This window comes from Acartia tonsa, chromosome 13, assembly GCF_053477335.1.
Source record: "Acartia tonsa isolate MP-2025a chromosome 13, ASM5347733v1, whole genome shotgun sequence".
NCBI classification, from domain to species: domain Eukaryota; kingdom Metazoa; phylum Arthropoda; class Copepoda; order Calanoida; family Acartiidae; genus Acartia; species Acartia tonsa.
The window spans coordinates 27,889,732-27,912,125 of record NC_137272.1 but is presented as its reverse complement, the minus strand read 5'-3'; the positions used below and the strand labels follow the sequence as shown (position 1 = coordinate 27,912,125).

Genomic DNA, 22,394 nt, shown 5'->3' with positions numbered 1-22,394 from the left:
TATGTTCTTTAAAGCTTAGCTTTATTTACTCTGTATATCTGGCGAATTAAAATGTGTATTATTTTAGTAGTCGTGGTTGCGCCTCCAGCATAAAGGGGCTCTGTAATTAATAAATCGAGAATAGTTATTTCTCGTATCGTATTATAAACGGCTTTCCGCGGATATAGAATGTACAATTATAAGATTAAAACTAGTTTTTTTAGCCCCGTGGTGCCGAAGGCACCGGCTAAAAAAAATAGTTTTAATCTTATGGTTGTACATTTCTATATTCGTAGAAAACTGGATATAATACGATGCTAGACATAGTTTTTTCGTATTCATGAGAACCGGTTCCTATCCACCGGATTCAAATGAATACGAGAAAATAAATTACCTACAACTATACTGGAACTTATCTAAATCTTTCCTATAAAGGAGAACTCTATCAGTTCAGTAGATATATATTAATCTTAAGCTTCAGACAAAAAACTTAAAACTCTATATAATAGGGATAACTGATCAAACATGATCTATAGAAAATCTGGGATTATAAAAAAAACATTTCCTCTTAATTTTGTTTTTGCTAAGATCAAATATATAATTTATTTACCATTTATAGAAATGAATTGCTTATTTCTTTAAAAGGTTTTTCATTTCACCTTTCTTATAAGTACATTGAGAAAGAAAGAAAAAAAATTTAACTTTTTCAATGTTTATTAAATACATAAAAAAATTTTTTTAAAATGAAATAATCACTAAACCTTTTTATCTAAAGAATTTGACTGTGGTTCGGACTGTTCGATAAATTGTCTTTATAGAGCAGCTACGTTACTTAAAGCATTAAATGATTCCATGGAGAAGAGGAGGGGGGGTGTGCACATTGGACTGTAAATTACGCTAGTACCCAAAGTTTCATTACACCGCTAAATTAAAGGTTAGCTCAAGAACATTGAGTACTTTTACAGAATTTCGATTGGTTGGTTCCAAACTAAAAGTGTCTATACTTTTCAACAAATACTTTAAATGTACAGAAGGGGTAATTTTGTTTAACATAATTGGGTATGTACTGTACATCAATTTATCGTTCTTTGTTTAACTTTATCCTGAATGAACTGCATTACTAACTGACTGCTTATTGCTTGATCAAGTTGTATAGCGGAATTCGAGTTGTCTCTTTATTGACAACGCCTCTTCAGGGGCGTTTCGTCGTATTTTCACATTAGCATTTCCCCTATTTCTATCCCCGCGGGAGGTTCTAACACTGCAGGGCCAATTGCTTTAACCTGCGGGGCAATCATCTAACCTAACTTAACCTAACCTATAAAAACTAATGTGAAAAAATGACAAATACCCTTTAAGAGACGTTGCCACGCAGGGGCGTCCAAGCTTTTTTATTTGGGGGGGGGGGTAACTTTTATTTCAAAGAGGCATTTTTTTTATTTGGGGGGGGGGGGGGTAAAAATTGAAAGTTCAAAATTTTGGGGGTGCCTACGGCCTCCAAATTCATTTGGGGGGGTAATCACCCCTTTACCCCCCCCCCCTTGGACGTCTATGTTGCCACGATAGGGACTAAACCACGAAATTCAGCTGCAATTCATATTTTTGGAGATATTTGCCGATTCCTTTGTTCTTACATTGATCAGATTATCACCAAAGTTTCATAAGTGCTCCATATTTTCATTCTTTATATTGATTGTGTGTGTGTGTGTGTGTGTGTGTGTGTATGTGTGTGTTTGTGTGGGTTTATGCGTGTGTGTGGGTTGGTGTGATTCCTAATAAATCAGCAGTAACCAAATGTCCCCCTCCCTAATTCATTGATATTTATAAAAAAAAAAGTATAAGAAATATTACAATTGACGATAGGCATTTCTATTGAATGAGCCCATACATGTGTGTTTGTCTGTTCCGAAGGATCTCGCTAACCGCTGAACCGGTATGGTTATCTTTTTATCTTATTTTTTTTTTATAAAACTTAAATTAAACAAGGGAAAGTTTATAACTATTTTAAATCTAAAATAAAAATTGGGTTTTTCGAATTCAAGTGCCCCATTAGGCCTTTAGGGGCGTAGCCGCTAGCACAAATATAAAATCATAAAATCTTAAAAATTCATTAAAAGTAGCGCAATTTTAAAATCATGGAAAATTATTAGTTGACTCATTATGATGAGTAATACTCTTAAATTAAAGTTTATAGTGGAGGAATTTGAGGGGGTCTGCACTTCTAACATTACAGACATAGGGACAGACAGACAAAGAGACAGACAGACAGAGGGACAGACAGACAGACAGAAAGGAGGGTAGATGACCCCTCTTTTCAGAATAAGATATTCTACCAATAATAAGTGTAAAACTTTATAATAAAAGTTTTTTTCACCTATTTCCAACTTTCTTATTCAGATGTATTATTTTATCAACCAGTGACCGTGCCCCTAGATCTAGGGGTTTTTGCTTTTAAAGGGTAGAGAGGAAAGGAGTAAAAAAAATAACCCTAAGACAAAATAAACTAGATACACCCTGGACCCTATAGGAAACTTCCCTTAAATGAAGAAGTCAATCAGTTTAGTTTTTCAAGAATTAAAAACAGACAGACAAAAACACATTTTTTAATAGGATTTGTTTTTTTTTGTAATGACAAGAGTAGATTTAATTTTGTTAGAAGTAGATTTTCAAACCTACCCAGGACCAGCTCATACCAATAACGAAATTAATTCGGAAGAAAATCACGAAACCTTTACGTGTTTTTCAGCTGTCGTTGGGGGGCAACACATCGTAAAAATGACGACCTCTCCATTTGCCCCCCAAATATTATTTTAGATTTATTTTGCTTGTTGGTTATACCTTATGATATTGTATAGCTTAAAAAAACTTATAATCTCCATACCCATAAAATCCAGTGAAAATGGATTCAATCATCCTGGTCAATGTGTTTTGTAAAAATACATAAAAATGAATAAACTTAAATTCTATGACGATTTATTTCGTTAAAATAAATTTTGCATATAATCTTTTTATTAGCAAAGCTACTCTTTAATTTGCCTATATTCAATTTCTGTCTGGTTATCCTTCTGTAACGCGATATTTTCTCTTTCTCTCTCTCTCTCTCTCTCTCTCTCTCTCTCTCTCTCTCTCTCTCTCTCTCTCTCTCTCTCTCTCTCTCTCTCTCTCTCTCTCTCTCTCTCTCTCTCTTTCTACTATGAAAAAACATAGTAACTCTATAATCGTTACTAAAAAGTCCGTCTATCCGTCCATCAAATACATGGTGATGTTTAAATTTTTGTACTGAGGTTTAACAATTTATGTATAATAAAATTATCCTATTCAGCTGATTAATTGGAATAGTGACTCTTAGGGCAACAAGGTACAATATTATAATTAAAGCATCTCTAAATTAAAGTCCTAAAAATGTTGGCCTAAATTTACATTAGATTTTGTTGAGACTTTTACAAAAATATTCTGCTGATTAAGTTCTGACATTCTACAAGTGTTGATGTACGTCTGTCCTACCGTCTGATTTCAGAGCTTCGCTTTATGGATGTTGTTATTTTTGTTATAATTTTTATATGTATATGTATTTAGGGTTTGTGACAAGAGCTGTGAAGCAGTGCAAGAATATTTGTTCAAAACTATCATTTCTGTTATAGGTAAAAGTTATTTTTTTTTGTCTTTTGGTAATATAGATAAATAGATAGATCTAAGTGAACCCTCCTCCCTGCCAACATTTTTAAAATTTTGAATATGATATTTTCCATTTTATAACATTAAAATGTGCGTTTTGACTTGCATCAACACAGAGATACGGAAAGTTTGACGTCATAAAAATACGTCTAAATCCATCTTTCTTCTAGGGATTTTCTCCCCACTACTCCTCTCATCCTTCCATTTTAGACGTATTTTTATGACGTCACATGTCACACATGACACTTTCTGTTTCTCCTATCTACAATACAATCTGCATACATATAAATTTGGTGTTAAAAATGATTCTAAAGATAGATACCTAAAATAAATAGAGAAACAAAAAAAACAATTATCCCAATCTTAGTTAAGTAAATATTTTTATCCTGTTTTTATAAACAGAGCAAACATTGGAATACAAAAATTGTACCATAGTTTAATATATAAGTTGTCATCATGGGCATGCACTTTGATAACATTTGGCTCACCATTTACACCAGTAGGAGCATCTTTAAGGCCATCATCCTTAAAATCGAGATTTTAAAATGGATTATTTATGTAACCAAAATATGCATCTACATTTTATATTTACAGTAAAATTATCCAAAATTAATAATGAAGCTGTTATTCTGAAAATTCAGATTTGCCTATTTTTTTGGTTCACAGTTTATAAAGTAATAAGGTGTTTTTTGTTTGTAGTGAAGGATCTCGCTAACCATTGAACCAATACGGTTCTCCTTTACAGTGTAGCTTCTCATAGGTCCTTCTCTAGTTATATCAAAGGAAAGAAAATTACAAATAGACAGAGAAACTGTTAGTTAAAAAAAAACAAGGATGACAACATCCATAAAAGCGAAGCACTGAAACGGTAGGACAAACGGACATTAACACTTGTATAGTGTCATAACTGAATAATCATAATATAAATGTATAAGAGTCAAAGCAAAATTGTAAGTAAATTTGTTGAAAAACTGCTTGATTCAGGATAATGTTTAAAGACTTACATTTTTAGGACTTGATTATAGAGTTGCTTCGCTTATTAAATTATACTTTGTTGTCCCAGGAATTAATATACCAAAAATCAGATCAATCGGATGATTAGATCTCATAAAAATTTGTTGTTAAAAAAGTAAAAAAATCAACATGTTTAAAATGAACGTACGGACATTTTGGTGATGATTATGGAGTTGCTACGCTTTCTAAATCGTACCTAACTACTAAAGGAATCACCAGGCAAAATTTGAAATCGATAGGACAATTCTAACATGCCAAAATTAACAAAAAAACAATCCGTTACGGACGTACGGACGGACCGACCCTAATTATAGAAAAGCTTCGCTTTTAAAAATGGTATTAAGATATTACAGCGAAAGAGAGAAAAAATAGAGAGAGGGAAAGAGAGAAAAAGGAAAGATAAATAGATAGAGAGAATACATTATGTAGATAGATAGTTTACGATATGGAGATAGGTATGTATAGAGAAATAGATAGATAGTAACTTAAGTAGATAGACAACCTACATTCACAACTAGTTTTTAGAGTAGCTTTGATACCCAATAAAATTTAACTGATATTAAAAGAGCATAAAGTAAAAGTCCAATAATCGATCCAGGATTCTAAAAGGATAAGACAATGGCTGATAAATTGGAATACATCCCCAACGATGAAACACAAAATTACTCCTTCTGTAAATTACAGTTAGCGGTTGAAACGTAAGGACACTCAACTTGATAAACCACACAATCAAAATTCATTGAAAGTCCCCAAATTTGTTAAGCCAACGAATAAGAACGTTATTATAAAACTTTGGGAAATAGTTTAATAAACAGCCCAATATCCCTTCCCCCACGGCCAATAATTAATTTTATTTGACATTCACAATACCGAATAGATTCTAAAGATTAGTTTAAATATCGCTTTCCATTTAACTGTCTGATGCAAATTTTTAAAATCAAAGCATCTTTGTAATCAAGGTCTGTCCGTTTGTTTTTCTTTGTACTTGAAAAATGGTTATTAACATCAACCAGGAAACAACGTATAGTGTCCAATAAATAATTACGTCATATAATACAAATGACCATCTATAAACCAGTATTCAGTTTACCATTGGTCAATTACAATGTATACTGGCCTATCATTTGTCATAAGTATTGTATGACGTCATTTTTATTTGACACTAAAAGGCGGTTTCAGGATTCAGCCCTTTAATTCAACTTTACAGTAGAATTGACGACATCTGCCCCCCCCCCCAAAAAAAAAAAATTACTTTAGATTTATTTCGCTTGTTGGTTATATCTTATTCCTAAACGGGCGTTCCATGGCACGTAACGTCAGGTCCAACAACCAAGGATAACTAAGGGGAGCCAATCTCTCCGTAACTATCTAAACACCCGGGATAAAAGGTTAAGTTACACCCAACAGACAAGTAACTCTTCGTTTGCACGAGCTTTGTCTGAATGTCCTAACTGTGCATTTTCAAGAGTTGCGCCTGTATTGGGCCAAAGCATTCCCCCCTACTCCAAAAATTTAAAAATATATTTTAACTGCTAACATGAATGTATCCTCTTTAAAATCAAGACACGCAAAATTCTTAAAAATTCAGTCTTAAAATTTACAAAATTTACAAATGACGTATATAGGATCATATTTTATATCCTTTAATTTAACAGGGAAACTACTCTTTAATTTATACTTATCTGTTTGTATACTTTTTTATTATATGAGACTTAGTTAATAACAAGCATGGCAACATACATACGTAGCGAATCACAGATATTAAAAAACATTTAGTAAAATAGCAAGAAAAATTAAACAAATGGACGGACAAAGTATGTTATATAATAATAGAAGGTTCCTGACGAAGAAAGTAAGTTATAGAGTAGCTTTATTACTAACAAGGGCAATATTGTCCATAAACAGTATAGGGTAGCTAACACTTAATGGCTAAAACCAACACAGTTATTTTGGTGCTTGCTTACATGTGAAGACCGGAGCACCGAAAACCCCCCCCCCCCCGCTTAGTTTTGACAAAAATCAAAAATAAGGGGGGGGTAGTTTTTTAACCCCCCGCTTAGTTTTGACAAAAATCAAAAATAAGGGGGGGGTAGTTTTTAACCCCCCCCTTAATTTTGAATAAAATCAAAAATAAGGGGGGGGGGTAGTTTTTTCACTGTACAACACGCCAGAAAGTTGAGTGAGGTAAATCAAGTAAATCCAGTATACCAGAGGGGAAACCTTGTTACAGGGATATTCATGTTTTGGGGCATAATTTCCTTATTTATTTATTTATTTTAGTAATTGATGTATCCCTGAACAGAAAATAAGGAGGAGGGGGGCCAGTAAAAGGTTTTAATTTTGTGCGCACAAAATTAAAACCTTTTACTGGCCCCCCTCCTCCTTATTTTCTGTTCAGGGATACATCAATTACTAAAATAAATAAATAAATAAGGAAATTATGCCCCAAAACATGAATATCCCTGTAGTAAGGTTTCCCCTCTGGTATACTAGATTTACTTGATTTACCTCACTCAACTTTCTGGCGTGTTGTACAGTGAAAAAACTACCCCCCCCTTATTTTTGATTTTATTCAAAATTAAGGGGGGGTTTTGAACAAAAAGTCTTTGCCTTTCCCTGCACTTTTCCTCCTTGCCATTTTCCAGACATTAAAAAACTACCCCCCCCTTATTTTTGATTTTTGTCAAAACTAAGCGGGGGGGGGGGGGTTTTCGGTGCTCCAGTCTACCACATGTAAGCAAGTACCGTTATTTTTAAAAGCGAAGCTTTTCTATATTTAGGGTCGGTCCGTCCGTCCGTCACAAACGGAAAGCTTTTTTCGTTAATTTAGGCATGTTAGAATTGTCCTATCGATTTCAAACTTTGCATGGTGATTCCTTTAGTAGTTAGGTACGTTTTAGAAAGCGTAGCAACTCTATAATCATAACAAGAATGTCCATACGTCCATTTTAAACATGTTGATTTTTTTACTTTTTTAACATTAAATTTTTATGTAATCTTATCATCCGATTGGTCAGATTTTTGGTATGTTGATTCCTGGGACAACAAAGTATAATGTTATAAGAAAAGCAACTCTATAATCAAGTCCTAAAAATGTAAGTATGTCCATAAACATCATCCTGTATCAAGCAGTTTTTTAACAAATTTACTTACAATTTTTCTCCGATTCTTATACATTTATATTCTGATTATTCAGTTCTAACAATATAAGAGTTAATGTCCGTTTGTCCTACCGTTTCAGTGCTTCGCTTTTATGGATGTTGTCATCCTTGTGTTAGTGCAATTTCTCCTGGGTGCGTGGGGGTATCATTTTATTGCTACTCTTCTTATGCATATAATTATTCTTGTTTTAATTTTAAATATAAAGAAATTTTTATAACAAAAGTAATTTTTATTACAATATTGAATTTTATTCTTATTTAAAAACAGAATTGTGTATTAAAGAAACATTTGTGACATGATATTACGTTTATAAAATTCACTGGTTTTACTACGTCAAATCGCACTTTTAAAAGCGAAGCTTTTCTATAATTTAAACGCCGTTAAATAACATTATAATAAGGGATATTTAGGTTTTATTAATTTTAAATTACAGACAAGTAATTTACATATACTTCAACATAATTAAGGAATTGATATAGTTTTCAATTGAAGATTGTCTTGGATACTTTTTGTGCTTTTATTGGACCCTTTGCTCATTCATATTTTTTTTTCAAGGGGTAGTTAAACGAAGTGCATTTAAACTTGAATTTAGTGAACTGCATATTTTTTTCTATTTAATAGTTTAAACTACATCTATAGGACATATATTTGAAAGAAATTTAATTTTCAACCAGGTAGTTATGAAAATATCAAGACTTGAAAATCATATTTTTTTTGGATATACAATACATATATGCAACATAAATGGCTGTCCTGTTTTCACAAAAAAAAACAGCATGTTGACTTTTTTGGTGGTGCCTAATTGATTGCTATTTATTGTAATACAAAATAAATACAAATACAAATTATATACATATGTTAGATGGTATTTTTTATATTAAAACCAGGATTGATAAGGCTAGGGTTGCTTTCAACAGTCTACACAACGTTTGGAATTCAAAGAAACTTGCTCTGAAAACAAAAATCAGACTTTACAACAGTAATGTAAAATCAGTTCTTCTTTATGGAGCTGAATGCTGGAGAACTGTGAAAACTGAAACAAATCAACTTAATGCATTTCACAATAGCTGCCTAAGAAGAATTTGCAAAATATTCTGGCCAAACAAAATATCAAACATTGAGCTGTATGCTAAGACCAAGTGCAATAGTATTGAAGCAGAAGTGAAATTTAAAAGACTAAGATGGCTAGGACATGTGCTCAGAATGGAACAAAATAGGTTTCCAAAAAAGTGCTTAAAATGGAACCCCACCACTGGTAAACGTAAACGGGGACAACCAAAAATGACCTAGAGGCGGAGCACTGAAAAGGACCTCTTTAATTTGAAATTAACATGGGGAGAAGCTGAAGCACTTGCCACAAAAAGGAATTCATGGAGGAGCAGGGTGGCCGTATTCTCTGGACTCCACAGTCCAAAAGAGAGACGCGACTGAACTGAACTGATTTTTTATAACTTATGCTTGCAATCAAACTTCTTAAATGCACTTCATGCAACTATCCCTTTGTGTAACTTTATCATTTAAACAAAACTTTAACCCATACCAATGACTTGTGAACCGAATTGGTCCAGTGGTTGCTGAGATATTTAGCTTAAATAGGATCGTCTGATAAATAAACATCTTTCTGCATCGAATCAAACTAGTTGCTGCGTCCCTAACTTATAGGGGTTTCGTATTAGAAATGGAAGGGATTGCCAGAAAAATAGCCAAAAACCCTTCCAATACTAAAATCAATCAGTCTCTTCGGTACAAAAACACAGACACAAGAAAGACGAACATCCTGTTACTTTTCTATATAATGTACTCTTATTGTTCTAGGCGCAGGAGAGACAGAGACTATCCGAGAGGCGGGTAGGCGGTCAATGAAGCAGCTAGCCGCTGACTGCCAATATAAGAGTGTTGAGCTACTTTTTAAAAATCATATGGGTGCACTTCTTAAGGTACATTTTAACTATTGAGTTTTTTTTGTGAAGAACTTTACTTTCATTAGTGGCGAAATAAAAACATTAATTGTTTTTTTATCCTTTTTATGCTAGCATTAAAAAAAGCACGGCTTGGCAGCTACAGTTACAGCCACTGTCTGCCTCATTTAGCCCAAAAACACTGCAAACTTAACCTAAGCCACAGCCGGTCAGCTAGCGACCCCACAATTTTTAAGCTCGAATTCATAAAGCTGTATACAAAATTAATTGGGTACCACCACCTTCTCAATAGAAATCGTCACCTCCAAATTCTTATTTTGAGGGACGGGGTTGCCTTTAGGAACGTAGCAAATTTATGTATATTTCAGGGTCTCGAGGGAACAGTGCCCAACTGGACAGTCAATGATCATGATAAACTTTTGTTTGAAGCCCTCCTTCATGAATCTGGTCCTGCTATAGGTAAATATCAGGAACGTCCTGGTGGGATGGGGGTGTGATAAAGGAGTGTTTACCCCACCTCGCCATCCCAAATGAATATTGGGGTGTCGTATGCAGTAACTTAAAAAGTGATGGGTATGTGAGGGTGAAGCAGGGGGGGGGGGGCTTGAGGTAATACCGTCTTAAAACCTAAAACCTCTGACTCCCCCCCTCCTACAAATTAGTTTTTGGACAAACAAACATTTACAAATATAGAGTGCCAGGGCAATACTCTTGGTTGTTAATGTTCATATCTATAATACAAAGTAGAACGATGTCTGTGTGTCTGTCTGTTTGTCTGTTTGTCTGTTTGTTTGTTTGTTTGTTTGTAGTAAAGGATCTCGCTAACCGCTGAACCGATCGGGTGCTCCTATACAGGGTATCTTCTCATAGGTCCCGGGAAGGTTTTAGCTATTTTCTTGGGGGATGGGACACCCCCAACCCCCCCAAAAAATTAAAAAATCCCCCTCTGCCCGAATTTTTTTTATTTTTCTTTTAAATATAAAATTCGAAAAATTGGTTTGATTAAACCTCTTGGGGCACAGCCCCTAGAGGCTAGGGGCGAAACCGCTAGTTACTAATACAGAGCTTGACATCTTTAGGACGTTAATTTAAAATATAGAAATTAACAATCAGAAAGTACGGCCGACCCTATACTTAGAAACATCTAAAAAACTGTTTTATTGTTATTAATTGCTAAATCAATATATATTTATATTTTAACCTTAAATAAATCTAGCAAACGTTTTTTTTTGCAAATGGTAAATGTGAGTTAAAATAAATACACACGAATAAAATCAGCGATGGGAACAATAAATCAGCGAAGTTTTATGAAAATTTAAACATGAACAATTACAATCCCGTTTAAATAAAAATAAGGAGTTGTAGGGGAGGGGGTCCACTGAACGTGTATGTAAGTAAGTAAAATATGAATTCAAAGTTTAAGGGTCTGGTTTATGATATAGTGTCAAGTTATGAAGAAAAAGTGAGTTTCAATCGCCCTTCTTTTTCCCATTTTTTAGAAATAAATTGAAATAAAGGGGGAGGGGGTTATTTTTTGCGTGTTTTACTTTACTTGTAATTTATGCCAGGTAATCTCCCCGTAGGGCTGGGAACCGGTCAGGGGTAATTAAATTAACATTATTAAGACTGATCTACAACTATTTGACACAAATCGTACATGATTAAAATTGATTGAATTCTGTGAATTTAAGTTCCTGTGACTGAGTATGACGCAGAAATACTGAAGCCATATTAGTGTTCATGAATTAATTAAATAAAAACCAGGGGCAAAGGAATAGCTATTCAGATATTTTCATAATGTTAAGTCTGTTCTTTTCTTGTAAAGTTATTAGCTCAATTTATATACAAACCAAATGAGTAATTGATATGCAGCACCATTGGAGATTTCTTTTAAGAAACTAGTCAAACACTAAACCCAACCACCCTTATTTTTGAAGATAAGGGGGGATTCTTTATCACTCTATGTTAGATTTGGTTAGGTTATATTGCGCACTGGGTTGCCCTGCAGGATCATGGAAGTGCAGGTATAGACCCCATAGGGTTAGGGCCCTTTTATCTTTAACTTAAAAAAGGAAGTCAGGGCTTGGTAGGCACATTGAGGGAAAGCGATAGATCTGAAAAATTTATTGATGATATCTTCTTTTGTTCAGCTTGTGCTTGACTGCAAAGTTTAAATTTGATAACAATTTTCCTATCCATATTTATAGATACAGCAGTGTATAGGACTTTATTTGCTAATCCATTATATATATACTTTCTGTTTTTAAGTATGACAACATCCAAAATTTGCAGCGCAAAATTAGTTATTTGGTAGCAAAGTAACTCTACAAGACATATTGTAAAAATTTATTCCTTCCTGCCTTCATTTAAATTTTTTCAAACTTTTTTATTAAAATTGAGCTAAAAGACAATATTTTAGGATATTACAATGGAAAAGTTTTAAGTATTCTAAAACAAGCTGTTAGAGATGATTATGACAAAGAAACCAGGTAATAAACAGATAATTAAAATGAAGTTACATTTATAATGATTAAAATTGTTAAAATATTAGAAAAAAGGAACAAAGATCTTAAAAAGGGGTAAATATTTATAGAAATATGAAATATGTAAAATGGACCAAAACTGGTAATAAAGCAAAGATAAAATAAAAGCAGCTAAATTTTTCATACAAACAATATCATTATACCAAGAGATAGCAAAAGGTAAAAAAAAGGGTTATAAAACAACATATCAATATCAAAAACCCTAGTAGTTTTTAAATCTGACAAGTAGTGACAAAACCTTGTCTAATCTGAGTTTTGACAGGTTTTCCTCAGGTTTTAATCTGCCCGCCCCTCATCAATCAACTCTGACATTTGATTACATTTTGTCAGATTGTAATCTGACAAAACCTGTGTTTTTGCGCAAAAAGGTACTAAAACTCAGATTACTCAGGATTTGCCGCCAAATTTTTAATCTGTCAGGGGGGATTTCAGATTATAATCTGACGAATCTGACTCAATGTGAGCAAAGTTCAGGTGATTAAGATCGTAATCTGTGATTAAATTGACCCTCAAAATTTGCCCAGTTAATCCCTTATCTGACATTTGATGACAAACAGTCATACTCTAACCTGACATTTGATGACAAACAGTCATACTCTAATCTGACAATTGATGACAAACAGTCATACTCTAATCTGACATTTGATGACAAACAGTCATACTGTAATCTGACATTTGATGACAAACAGTCATACACTAATCTGAAATTTGATGACAAACAGTCATACTCTAACCTGACATTTGATGACAAACAGTCATACTCTAATCTGACAATTGATGACAAACAGTCATACTCTAACCTGACATTTGATGACAAACAGTCATACTGTAATCTGACATTTGATGACAAACAGTCATACTCTAATCTGACATTTGATGACAAACAGTCATACTGTAATCTGACATTTGATGACAAACAGTCATACTCTAATCTGACATTTGAAGACAAACAGTCATACTCTAATCTGACATTTGATGACAAACAGTCATACTCTAACCTGACTTTTGATGACAAACAGTCATACTCTAATCTGACTTTCATTGACAAACAGTCATACTCTAATCTGACATTTGATGACAAACAGTCATACTCTAATCTGACATTTGATGACAAACAGTCATACTCTAATCTGACATTTGATGACAAATGGTCATACTCTTAACTGACTTTTAGTGACAAACAGTCATACTCTAACCTGACTTTTGATGACAAACAGTCATGCTCTAATCTGACATTTGATGACAAACAGTCATACTCTAATCTGACTTTCATTGACAAACAGTCATACTCTAATCTGACATTTGATGACAAACAATCATTCTCTAATCTGACATTTGATGACAAACAGTCATACTCTAACCTGACTTTTAATGACAAACAGTCATACTCTAATCTGATATTTGATGACAAACAGTCATACTCTAATCTGAATTCAAGTGAAAAATAGTCATACTCTAATCTGACTCTTAATGACAATTAATCATACTCTTTATTCAGACAAATAATAATTTTGATATTTTGATTTTAAAAGCAATAAATTTTACAAACTTGAATAATTTTTACACAAAAAAAATATAAAACTATAAAATTAAGTGATGGTATTCTTCCAAAGATTCTGGTTGTTCTAGTTGTGCAAATGGGTCAACAGAAGTAACTATCATAAAAGATTTTGTACTTATGTAACAATCTTTTAATTAAGTTATTATATTGAAAGTTGTCTCTTTCTTGGTTTCTCATTTCTTTGTTTGTGTGGTAACTGCATCAAAAAATGTTCATCAACAATTTAAAAATAAATTATGATGTAGTTTTAAGATTTTCAAAACCACTTCAACACCAGACTAAAATAAATTAACAACCTGACATTGAAGTAATTCTAAAATTCTGAGTTAAATCAATTTTTGACATTAGGTAAACTAATTGGAAATGATTACAAATCAAAAAATAATATCTAAAGGGATAATTGCATAAAGTGCATAATTAAAGTTTGATATCAAGCATAAGTTACAAAATACTATCTAACATATATAATTTTGTAATAAAATGAAAAACAATCAATAGGCAACACTGAACTAGTCATGATATGATTTTCAAGTCTTGATATTTTTAAAACTACTTGGTAGAAAATTGAAATTATTTCAAATGTATGTCCTCTAGATAAACTATTGAACATAAAAAATATGCAGCTCACTAAATTCAAGTTTAAATGCAATTCTTGCAACTACCCCTTTGATGCAAAAAAATAAGGAAAAATTTAATACTATTAATTAGAAATCTATGAATATTTGATTTAAACATTTAATTAAACAAATTAAATAATTTATTAAACTAAATAATAATAATATTATATCAGAAAAAAAGATAACTAAAAAACACAGAATATGCAACAATATTTTTTGTTTTTGTTAATGTAGCTAAGATCAAGATTTATATTGTGATATATTTTAAAGTAGTTTCTATATTTCTTTAAATACTCCCCCTTTTTTTGCTGCTTATTTTGAATGTTAGATTTACAAAGTTTCTTTTTAAATTACACAACTATGCAACCTTTACTGTAATTTTTTTTACTCCTAGCTGCCACCAATTTTTTTGCACAAAACACATTGTAACATTGATTATAATCCTACTAAAACCTTTTTTAAATGCCTTAGTACTTATAATCTAAAGTGTTCTTCTAACTTTAATTTTACACAATTTTTAATGAAAATTTTTAAAGCTTTCAGTCTGTATGTTAAGCATGTAACATCCAATCAATATTTTTAAATAATATTCAAAGATTTTAAGCCAACAAATTAGAGATTATAGAACCAGTATAATTTCCAGTCCAATGTCCACTCCCTCTGTGGTTTAAGCAAATATCTTGATTGTTATATAACACAAAAATTTAACCACAAAAACAATTATCTCAAAAAAAAATTTTACCGGAAAGGATATCTAAAAAGATACAACACAAAATATTTTCTCCAACTATATAAATTTTTAGTTTTCTTTTTAAAACTTAAACTTCACTATCTCTCTATTGAAAGTAACAATTCATATATTCGTTTCTCCTTATATAAAAGTAACAGGATGTCTAAATGGGAGTGTCACTTTGTCTGTTAATACAATAGGATCTCTTTAACTGCTGAACCAATATGGTTCTAATTAACAATGTAGCTTCTCATAGATCCTGAGAATATGTTTTTTACCTTTTCTTTATAAAACTAAAATTGAAAATTAAGACTATTAGAGGCTTTTAGGAGTGTAGCCGCTCATTAGGAACAAAATACAGGGAGGGAAAAACCATGGGCATTTTAATACATTATTTTCCAAAGTTTTATAATAACTTTTCCTTGTTCTTTGGCTCGCCAGCTCTGGGGATATTTATTATATTTTTATTGATTTGTTCATAATTTTGAGTGTTCAAACGTTTCAACCACTTATTTCAATCTACAGATGGGTTAATTTTGTGTATTTTCATTGGGGATATACAACAACAATTTATTGACCATTGTCTTATCCCTTTAGATCCCTGAACAAAATAGCAATATCTAATGATACTCAGGGATCCAAAGGGATAAGACAATGGCAGATAAATGGATGTACATATCAATGGCACACAAAGTTGTAAAAGTTGTTAAACCAACGAATGAGAAAACATTATCATAAAACTTTGGGTACCAGTGTTATAAACAGCCCAATGTCAAAGTAGGGAATAAGAAAGTACCCAAAGTTTAATCACCACATTGTCCAGAGAGAGAGTGAACAATGAGCTATTTATTACACTGGTCCCCAAAGTTTTTTAATAACGTTTTCTCATTCGCTGATTTAACATCTTTGGGAACTTTTACTAAAAAAATTGTGTAAACAAAAAAGTGGAAAATCAACCCGCCTTAACATACATCTCCAATGATGATGTACAAAATTACCCCTTCTGTAAATTATAATTTGTAGTTAAAACGTTTGGAGACTCAAAATGAGTAAAAAAGTCCCTAAAGTTGTTATGCCAATAAATGAAAAAACGTCAAAGATTTAACAGGAATTCAAGGGATAAACCAGTGGACAAAACATTTATTCATATCCCAAATGATGATAAACAAGACAATCCTACTGTAGAATAAAATTATTGGTTGAAAAATTTGCACTCTTCTAATGTAGTAAAAAACATTCAAAATTTAATAAGAAAACCCTGTAAGTGTTGTCAACCAAAGATAATTTTGGGTGCAAGCATAATTTAAAGCCCAATGTCCCCTCCCTCCCTGGTCAAAAGGAGAGGGAGGAGACATTGAACTGTATATTACAATGATAACAAAGTTTTAATTCGTTTGCTCAACACTTTGGGTACTTTTATCAAATTAGATTAGTCAATTAATATACCAGCAGTGTCCAAATGTGTTAACCAAAAATTATAGAGTTCAGAAGGGGTATTTTGATGTATTATCACTTTTTTAAGTTTCGTAAGAAAATTACCCCACAATCTCCTTCCCCTTTTTCTGCTGTTCTTACCCACTTCCCTTCATATACATCAAGAAACAAGTTTTACGCCAACTCTACAACAAAAAAAATTTCAAAAAAAATGAATATTTGTTGATTATCAATAGGATAATTCTAGCTAACCGGACCGACCCCAATTATAAGTCGCTTTAAAAAAAAACCAGGGATCTAAAGGGATAAGACAATGGCTGATAAATTGATGTACTTCCCCAATGGGAGGAAATTGAGGATCTAATGTACTTTCAAAATTTGTTTGGGGAGGGTATATAATAGTTATATGTAGCTGCACATCTTATAAACAAAAGAAAAGCTTCACTACTTACAGATAAATTGTTCATGGTAATAATGTATACATAGATTTAATTATATCTGCGCTACTTGACTTAATTTTTAAAAGCAAAGCTTTTCTATTATTAGTGTCAGTTCGTCCGTACGTAACTGATAGCTTTTCCGTTAATTTAGGCAAGTTAGAATTGTCCTATCGATTTCAAACTTTGCATGATTATTTCTGTAGTAGTTAGGTACGATTTAGAAAGCGTAGCAACTCTATAATCGTTACCAGAATGTCCGTAAGTTCATTTTAAACATGTTGATTTTTATCTTTTTTAACAATATAATTTTATTTCATATCCGATTGACCTGAAATACTGACTCCTAATACAAAAAGGTACAATATTATAAACGAAGCATCTATATGATCAAGTCCTAAAAATGTAAGTATGTCCTTAAACAGAATTCTGAATTTAAGAAGTTTTGTTACAACATCCATAAAAGCGAAGCACTGAAACGGTAGGTCAAATGGCCATTAACACTTGTATAGTGTCTGAACTGAATAATCAGAATATAAATGTATAAGAGGCGAAGCAAAATTGTAAATAAATTTGTTGAAAAACTGCTTGATACAGGATATTGTTTATGGACATTCTTACATTTTTAGGACTTGATTATAGAGTTGCTTCGCTTGAATATTGTTCTTTGTTGTCTTAGAAAAATCAATGTTTAAAATGGACGTACTGAAATTCTAGAAATGCTTATAGAGTTGCTACTCTTTCTAAATTGTACCTAACTACTACAGGAATCACCATGCAAAATTTGAAATCAATAGGACAATTCTAACATGCCTAAATTAACGAGAAAACAAGGATGACAACATCCATAAAAGCGAAGCACTGAAACGGTAGGACAAAAGGACATTAATATTTGTATAGCGTCAGAACTGAATAATCAGAATATTAATGTACAAGAGTCGAACCAAAATCGTTAGTAAATTTGTTGTAAAACTGCTTGATACAGGATAATGTTTATGGACATACTTACATTTTTAGGACTTGATTATAGAGTTGCTTTGCTTATAATATTGTACTTTGTTGTCCCAGGAATCAGTATATCAAAAATCAGACCAATCGGATAATTAGTTCACATACAAATTTGTTGTTAAAAATGTTTAAAAAATCAACATGCTTAAAATGAACGTACGGACATTCTGGTAATGATTATAGAGTTGCTACGCTTTCTAACTCGTACCTAACTATTACAGGAATCACCATGCAAAATTTGAAATCGATAGGACAATTCTAACATGCCTAAATTAACGAAAAAAGCTATTTAAAACGGTAAAAAAAATCAACATGTTTGAAATGGACGTACGGACATTTTGGTAATGATTATAGAGTTGCTACGATTTCTAAATCGTACCTAACTACTAAAAGAATCACCATGCAAAATTTGAATTCGATAGGACAATTCTAACATGCCTAAATTAACGAAAAAAGCTATTTAAAAAAGTAAAAAAAATCAACATGTTTAAAATGGACATACGGACATTCTGGTAACGATTATAGAGTTGCTACGCTTTCTAAATCGTACCTAACTACTAAAGGAATCATCATGCAAAGTTTGAAATCGATAGGACAATTCTAACATGCCTATATTAACGAATAAAAGCTATCTATCTCGGACGGACGTACGGACGGACGGACGGACGGACGGACCCTAATTATAGAAAAGCTTCGCTTTTAAAAAAACTATCTATCTCGGACGGACGTACGGACCGACCCTAATTATAGAAAAACTTCGCTTTTAAAAATATACATATAATTTTGTCAAAACTTTTATATTTATATTTTATAAATTCAGTTCTAATGTTTTATAAGAGTTAATGTTCGTCTGTCATACCGTTTCAAGGCTTCGCTTTTATGGATTTTGTCATCCTTGTCACCTCATAAAAATGCATGTTTATCATTCTTGTTAAAAGCGACGCTATTCTTTTTATATCAAACAAGGATGACAACATCCATAAAAGCGAAGCACTGAAACGGTAGGACAAACGGTAGAGCTGCTTCGCTTAAATATTGTTCTTTGTTGTCCCAGGAATCAATATACCAAAAATCAGATAAAACGGATATTTAGATCACATAAAAATTTGTTTTTAAAAAAAGTAAAAAAATCAACATGTTTAAATGGACGTACGGACATTCTGGTAATGATTATAGAGTTGCTACGCTTTCTAAATCGTACCTAACTACTACAGGAATCACCATGCAAAGTTTGAAATCAATAGGACAATTCTAACATGCCTAAATTAACGAATAAAAGCTATCTATCTCGGACGGACGTACGGACGGATGGACCGACCCTAATTATAGAAAAGCTTCGCTTTTAAAAACCGTTGTCTGGGAGGTCTGGGAAGTAATGATGTACAAGCTTTTTCAAATGGGGAGGGGGCAAATATCAAGTTTCAGAATACTAGACTGCGGAATATTAATAACAAGGATGACAAAATCCATAAAATCGAAGCTCTGAAATGGAAGGACAAACGAACATTAACATTTGTAGATTGTCAGAACTGAATTAGCAGAATATTAATGCATCAATACAAACAATATTGTAAGTAAATTTGTTGCAAAACTGCATAAATAGATGATACTGTTTAAGGACATACTTACATTTTTGGTACTTGTTTATAGAGATGCTTTGCTTATAACATTGTACCTTGTTGTAATAGGAATCAGTTTTCAAAAAATCAGAAGAATCGGATAATTTTAACATACAAAAATTTGTTGTCAAAAAAGTTAAAAATCGACACGTTTCAAATGCACATACAGACATTCTGGTATTGGTTATAGAGTTGCTACGCTTTCAAAATTGAACTGAACTACTACAGGAATCATCATGCAAAGTTTGGAATCAATAGGACAATTCTAACCTGTTTACATTAACGAAAAGAGATAACTTTCTGTGACTGACGTACGGACGTACGGACCGACCCTGATTATAGAAAAGCTTCCCATTTAACAAGAAAGACAACATCCATAAGAAACAAAGCACAAAACTTATTATTATAGAGAGGATTGTGTCGGCTGATAAAAAAAGAAGAAAATATGAAATAAATTTTAGTACTAAATATTGGTTATAGTCCCTTTCGTGAAAACGCCTCTTAAGGGGCATTTCTTCTTATTTTCACATTAGTTTTTATAATTTATTTTAGGTTAGGTTAGTTTAGGTTTAGTTAATTTTCCCGCATGGTTAGAGCCCCCCGCATGGGCTAGAAATAGGGGAAAAGCTACTGTTAAAATACGACGAAACACCCCTTAAGAGGCATTGCCACAAAAGGAACTATACCCCAAAAAATAAGTCTGTTAGTTTACAACATTGCATCGCCCTCCATAGAGTTACGGACGGACTGATGGACAAAGAGGTTTATTGAGAGAATTGTAGAGTTCTACACAACTTATAATTATTACTTTGTTTTTATCCAGGGATAATAGGGGATACGTCAATTGACTGCAATGATAATAAATGAACAAAGTTGAGGAAGGGGGAAATTACACTAGAACCCAAAGTTTTAAAATCAAGTTTTTAAACGTTGGATTAAAAACTTTGGGTACTTAAATTAAATTTTTATTTGGTAGTTTTTTTAAAAGCTTTCAACTAATAATTTTAATTTATAGAAATGGTAATTAATTATGTTTGTCTTATCCTTTAAGATCCCTGACAAAGTTTCCCCTTCTGTAGATTAAAATTATTGACCAAAAATTAAGACAAAGCAATCAAAATTCACAAAAAAATAAAACAAGATAATGCGGTTATAAAACTTTGGGTACCAATGTAATCTACGGTCAAACGGCCCCTCCCTCAAAAATATAAAAAAGTTTGAAATAATTATGCCTAACAAACAGCAACCCAATTTCAACTATATCCAATGGCCGATTTATTGATGTACATCCCTAATGATGATTTACAAAAGAACCCCTTCTGTAGATTACAATTAGTGGTTGAAACGTTTGGACACTCAACTAAATATTACACAAACCAATCAAAATCTAATAAAGTCTTCAAAGTTGTTAAGCCAACGAATCAGAAACGTTTTTATAAAATTTTGGGGACCTAACTTTCGATAAAGGTATGTGGGAATCTTAACCCTATCTTATGTTTTATTTGTTTAGGGAGGGTAATAAATCAGGGATTAGGGTTGGGCCGGATATCCGTCCATTTTCAATATCCGGCCGGATACCGGATATTGAAATTATCCTGCCGGATATCCGGCTCTATATTTTTTTATACTTTACACCAAAAATCTCTGCTTTTTAAAATTTTAAATGGTTATAATTTTCTTATTATTGAAGCTAGAAGAACATTTTTTCTAAACAAGTTTAACTTTATGTAAATTAATATAAGATTTTTGAAGAAATTTTTTTTTGCTACTTTAGTATCTGGTAATTTGGCCGGATAACCGGATATCCGGCCGGTTACCGGATATCCGGCGTTTGAAATCAGCCGGATATCCGGTATCCGGCCAAAAAAGTATCCGGCCCAACCCTATCAGGGATGTTAAGGGATAAGACGATAATACAATGGACAATAAATTGATGTACATACCCAATGATGATAAACAATTACCCCATATTTAAATAAAGTTTATCTGCTACCAACCAACCACAATTCAACCTTTTTCATTTTAATATTCATATAAAATTGTCTAACATTTTTCCAGTATGGCTTTGAACCGGTATTAATCCCACGTATATTAATCGGTTTCAGAGCCATACTGAAAATAAAATTACCCCTGTTGTAGATTAAAATTATTGATTGGGCACTACTTGTTTGGAACCAACCAATTAAAATTAGACAAAAGTACCCAAAGTTTTTAAGCTAACCATAGAGCAAGGATAGTAATGAAACTTTGGATACCTGTGTAAATACAGTCCAGTGTACTCTCCCTCCTTGGGTAAAAATGTAATTTACTGCTCAATGATCCCTATATCCCTGGGTATGGTGTGTCTACAAAATGCAGTGTCCAAACTTTTCCACCGATTATTTTAATCTACAAAAGGGGTCCCATTTTTATAATTGTAATTGTGCATATTGTAAACAGTTATCGCGCAAGCAATGTTTTCTACAATATAATAATGTTTTTTTTCAGTATGACCCATAACCTATCAAGAGGGAAAGCTTAGATTCGTAGCCACACTAAAATAGTTACTAAAATAGTTATTTATAGTATCGTATTATAAACACTAAACAGCTTTCCGTGGATTTTAAAATATACAATTGTAAGAGTAAAAATATTTTAAAAATAATGTGTAAAAAACTTCATTTTATTTGCTCAAAGATATGCCTCAAATAAAAAAC

The 22,394-nt window shown here is 32.4% G+C and overlaps 1 protein-coding gene across 1 annotated transcript in view; it reads left to right on the top strand.

The window, feature by feature from the left end:
- Nucleotides 1–22,394, top strand: part of LOC145335237 (dynein axonemal assembly factor 5-like) — a 46,457-nt gene that overhangs the window by 8,957 nt on the left and 15,106 nt on the right. The window contains exons 8-11 of the mRNA XM_080180971.1: nt 3,556–3,620; nt 9,646–9,767; nt 10,118–10,208; nt 12,169–12,238. Of these exons, the coding sequence (XP_080037097.1) occupies nt 3,556–3,620; nt 9,646–9,767; nt 10,118–10,208; nt 12,169–12,238 (348 nt within the window). The remainder of the gene's footprint in view (nt 1–3,555; nt 3,621–9,645; nt 9,768–10,117; nt 10,209–12,168; nt 12,239–22,394) is intronic.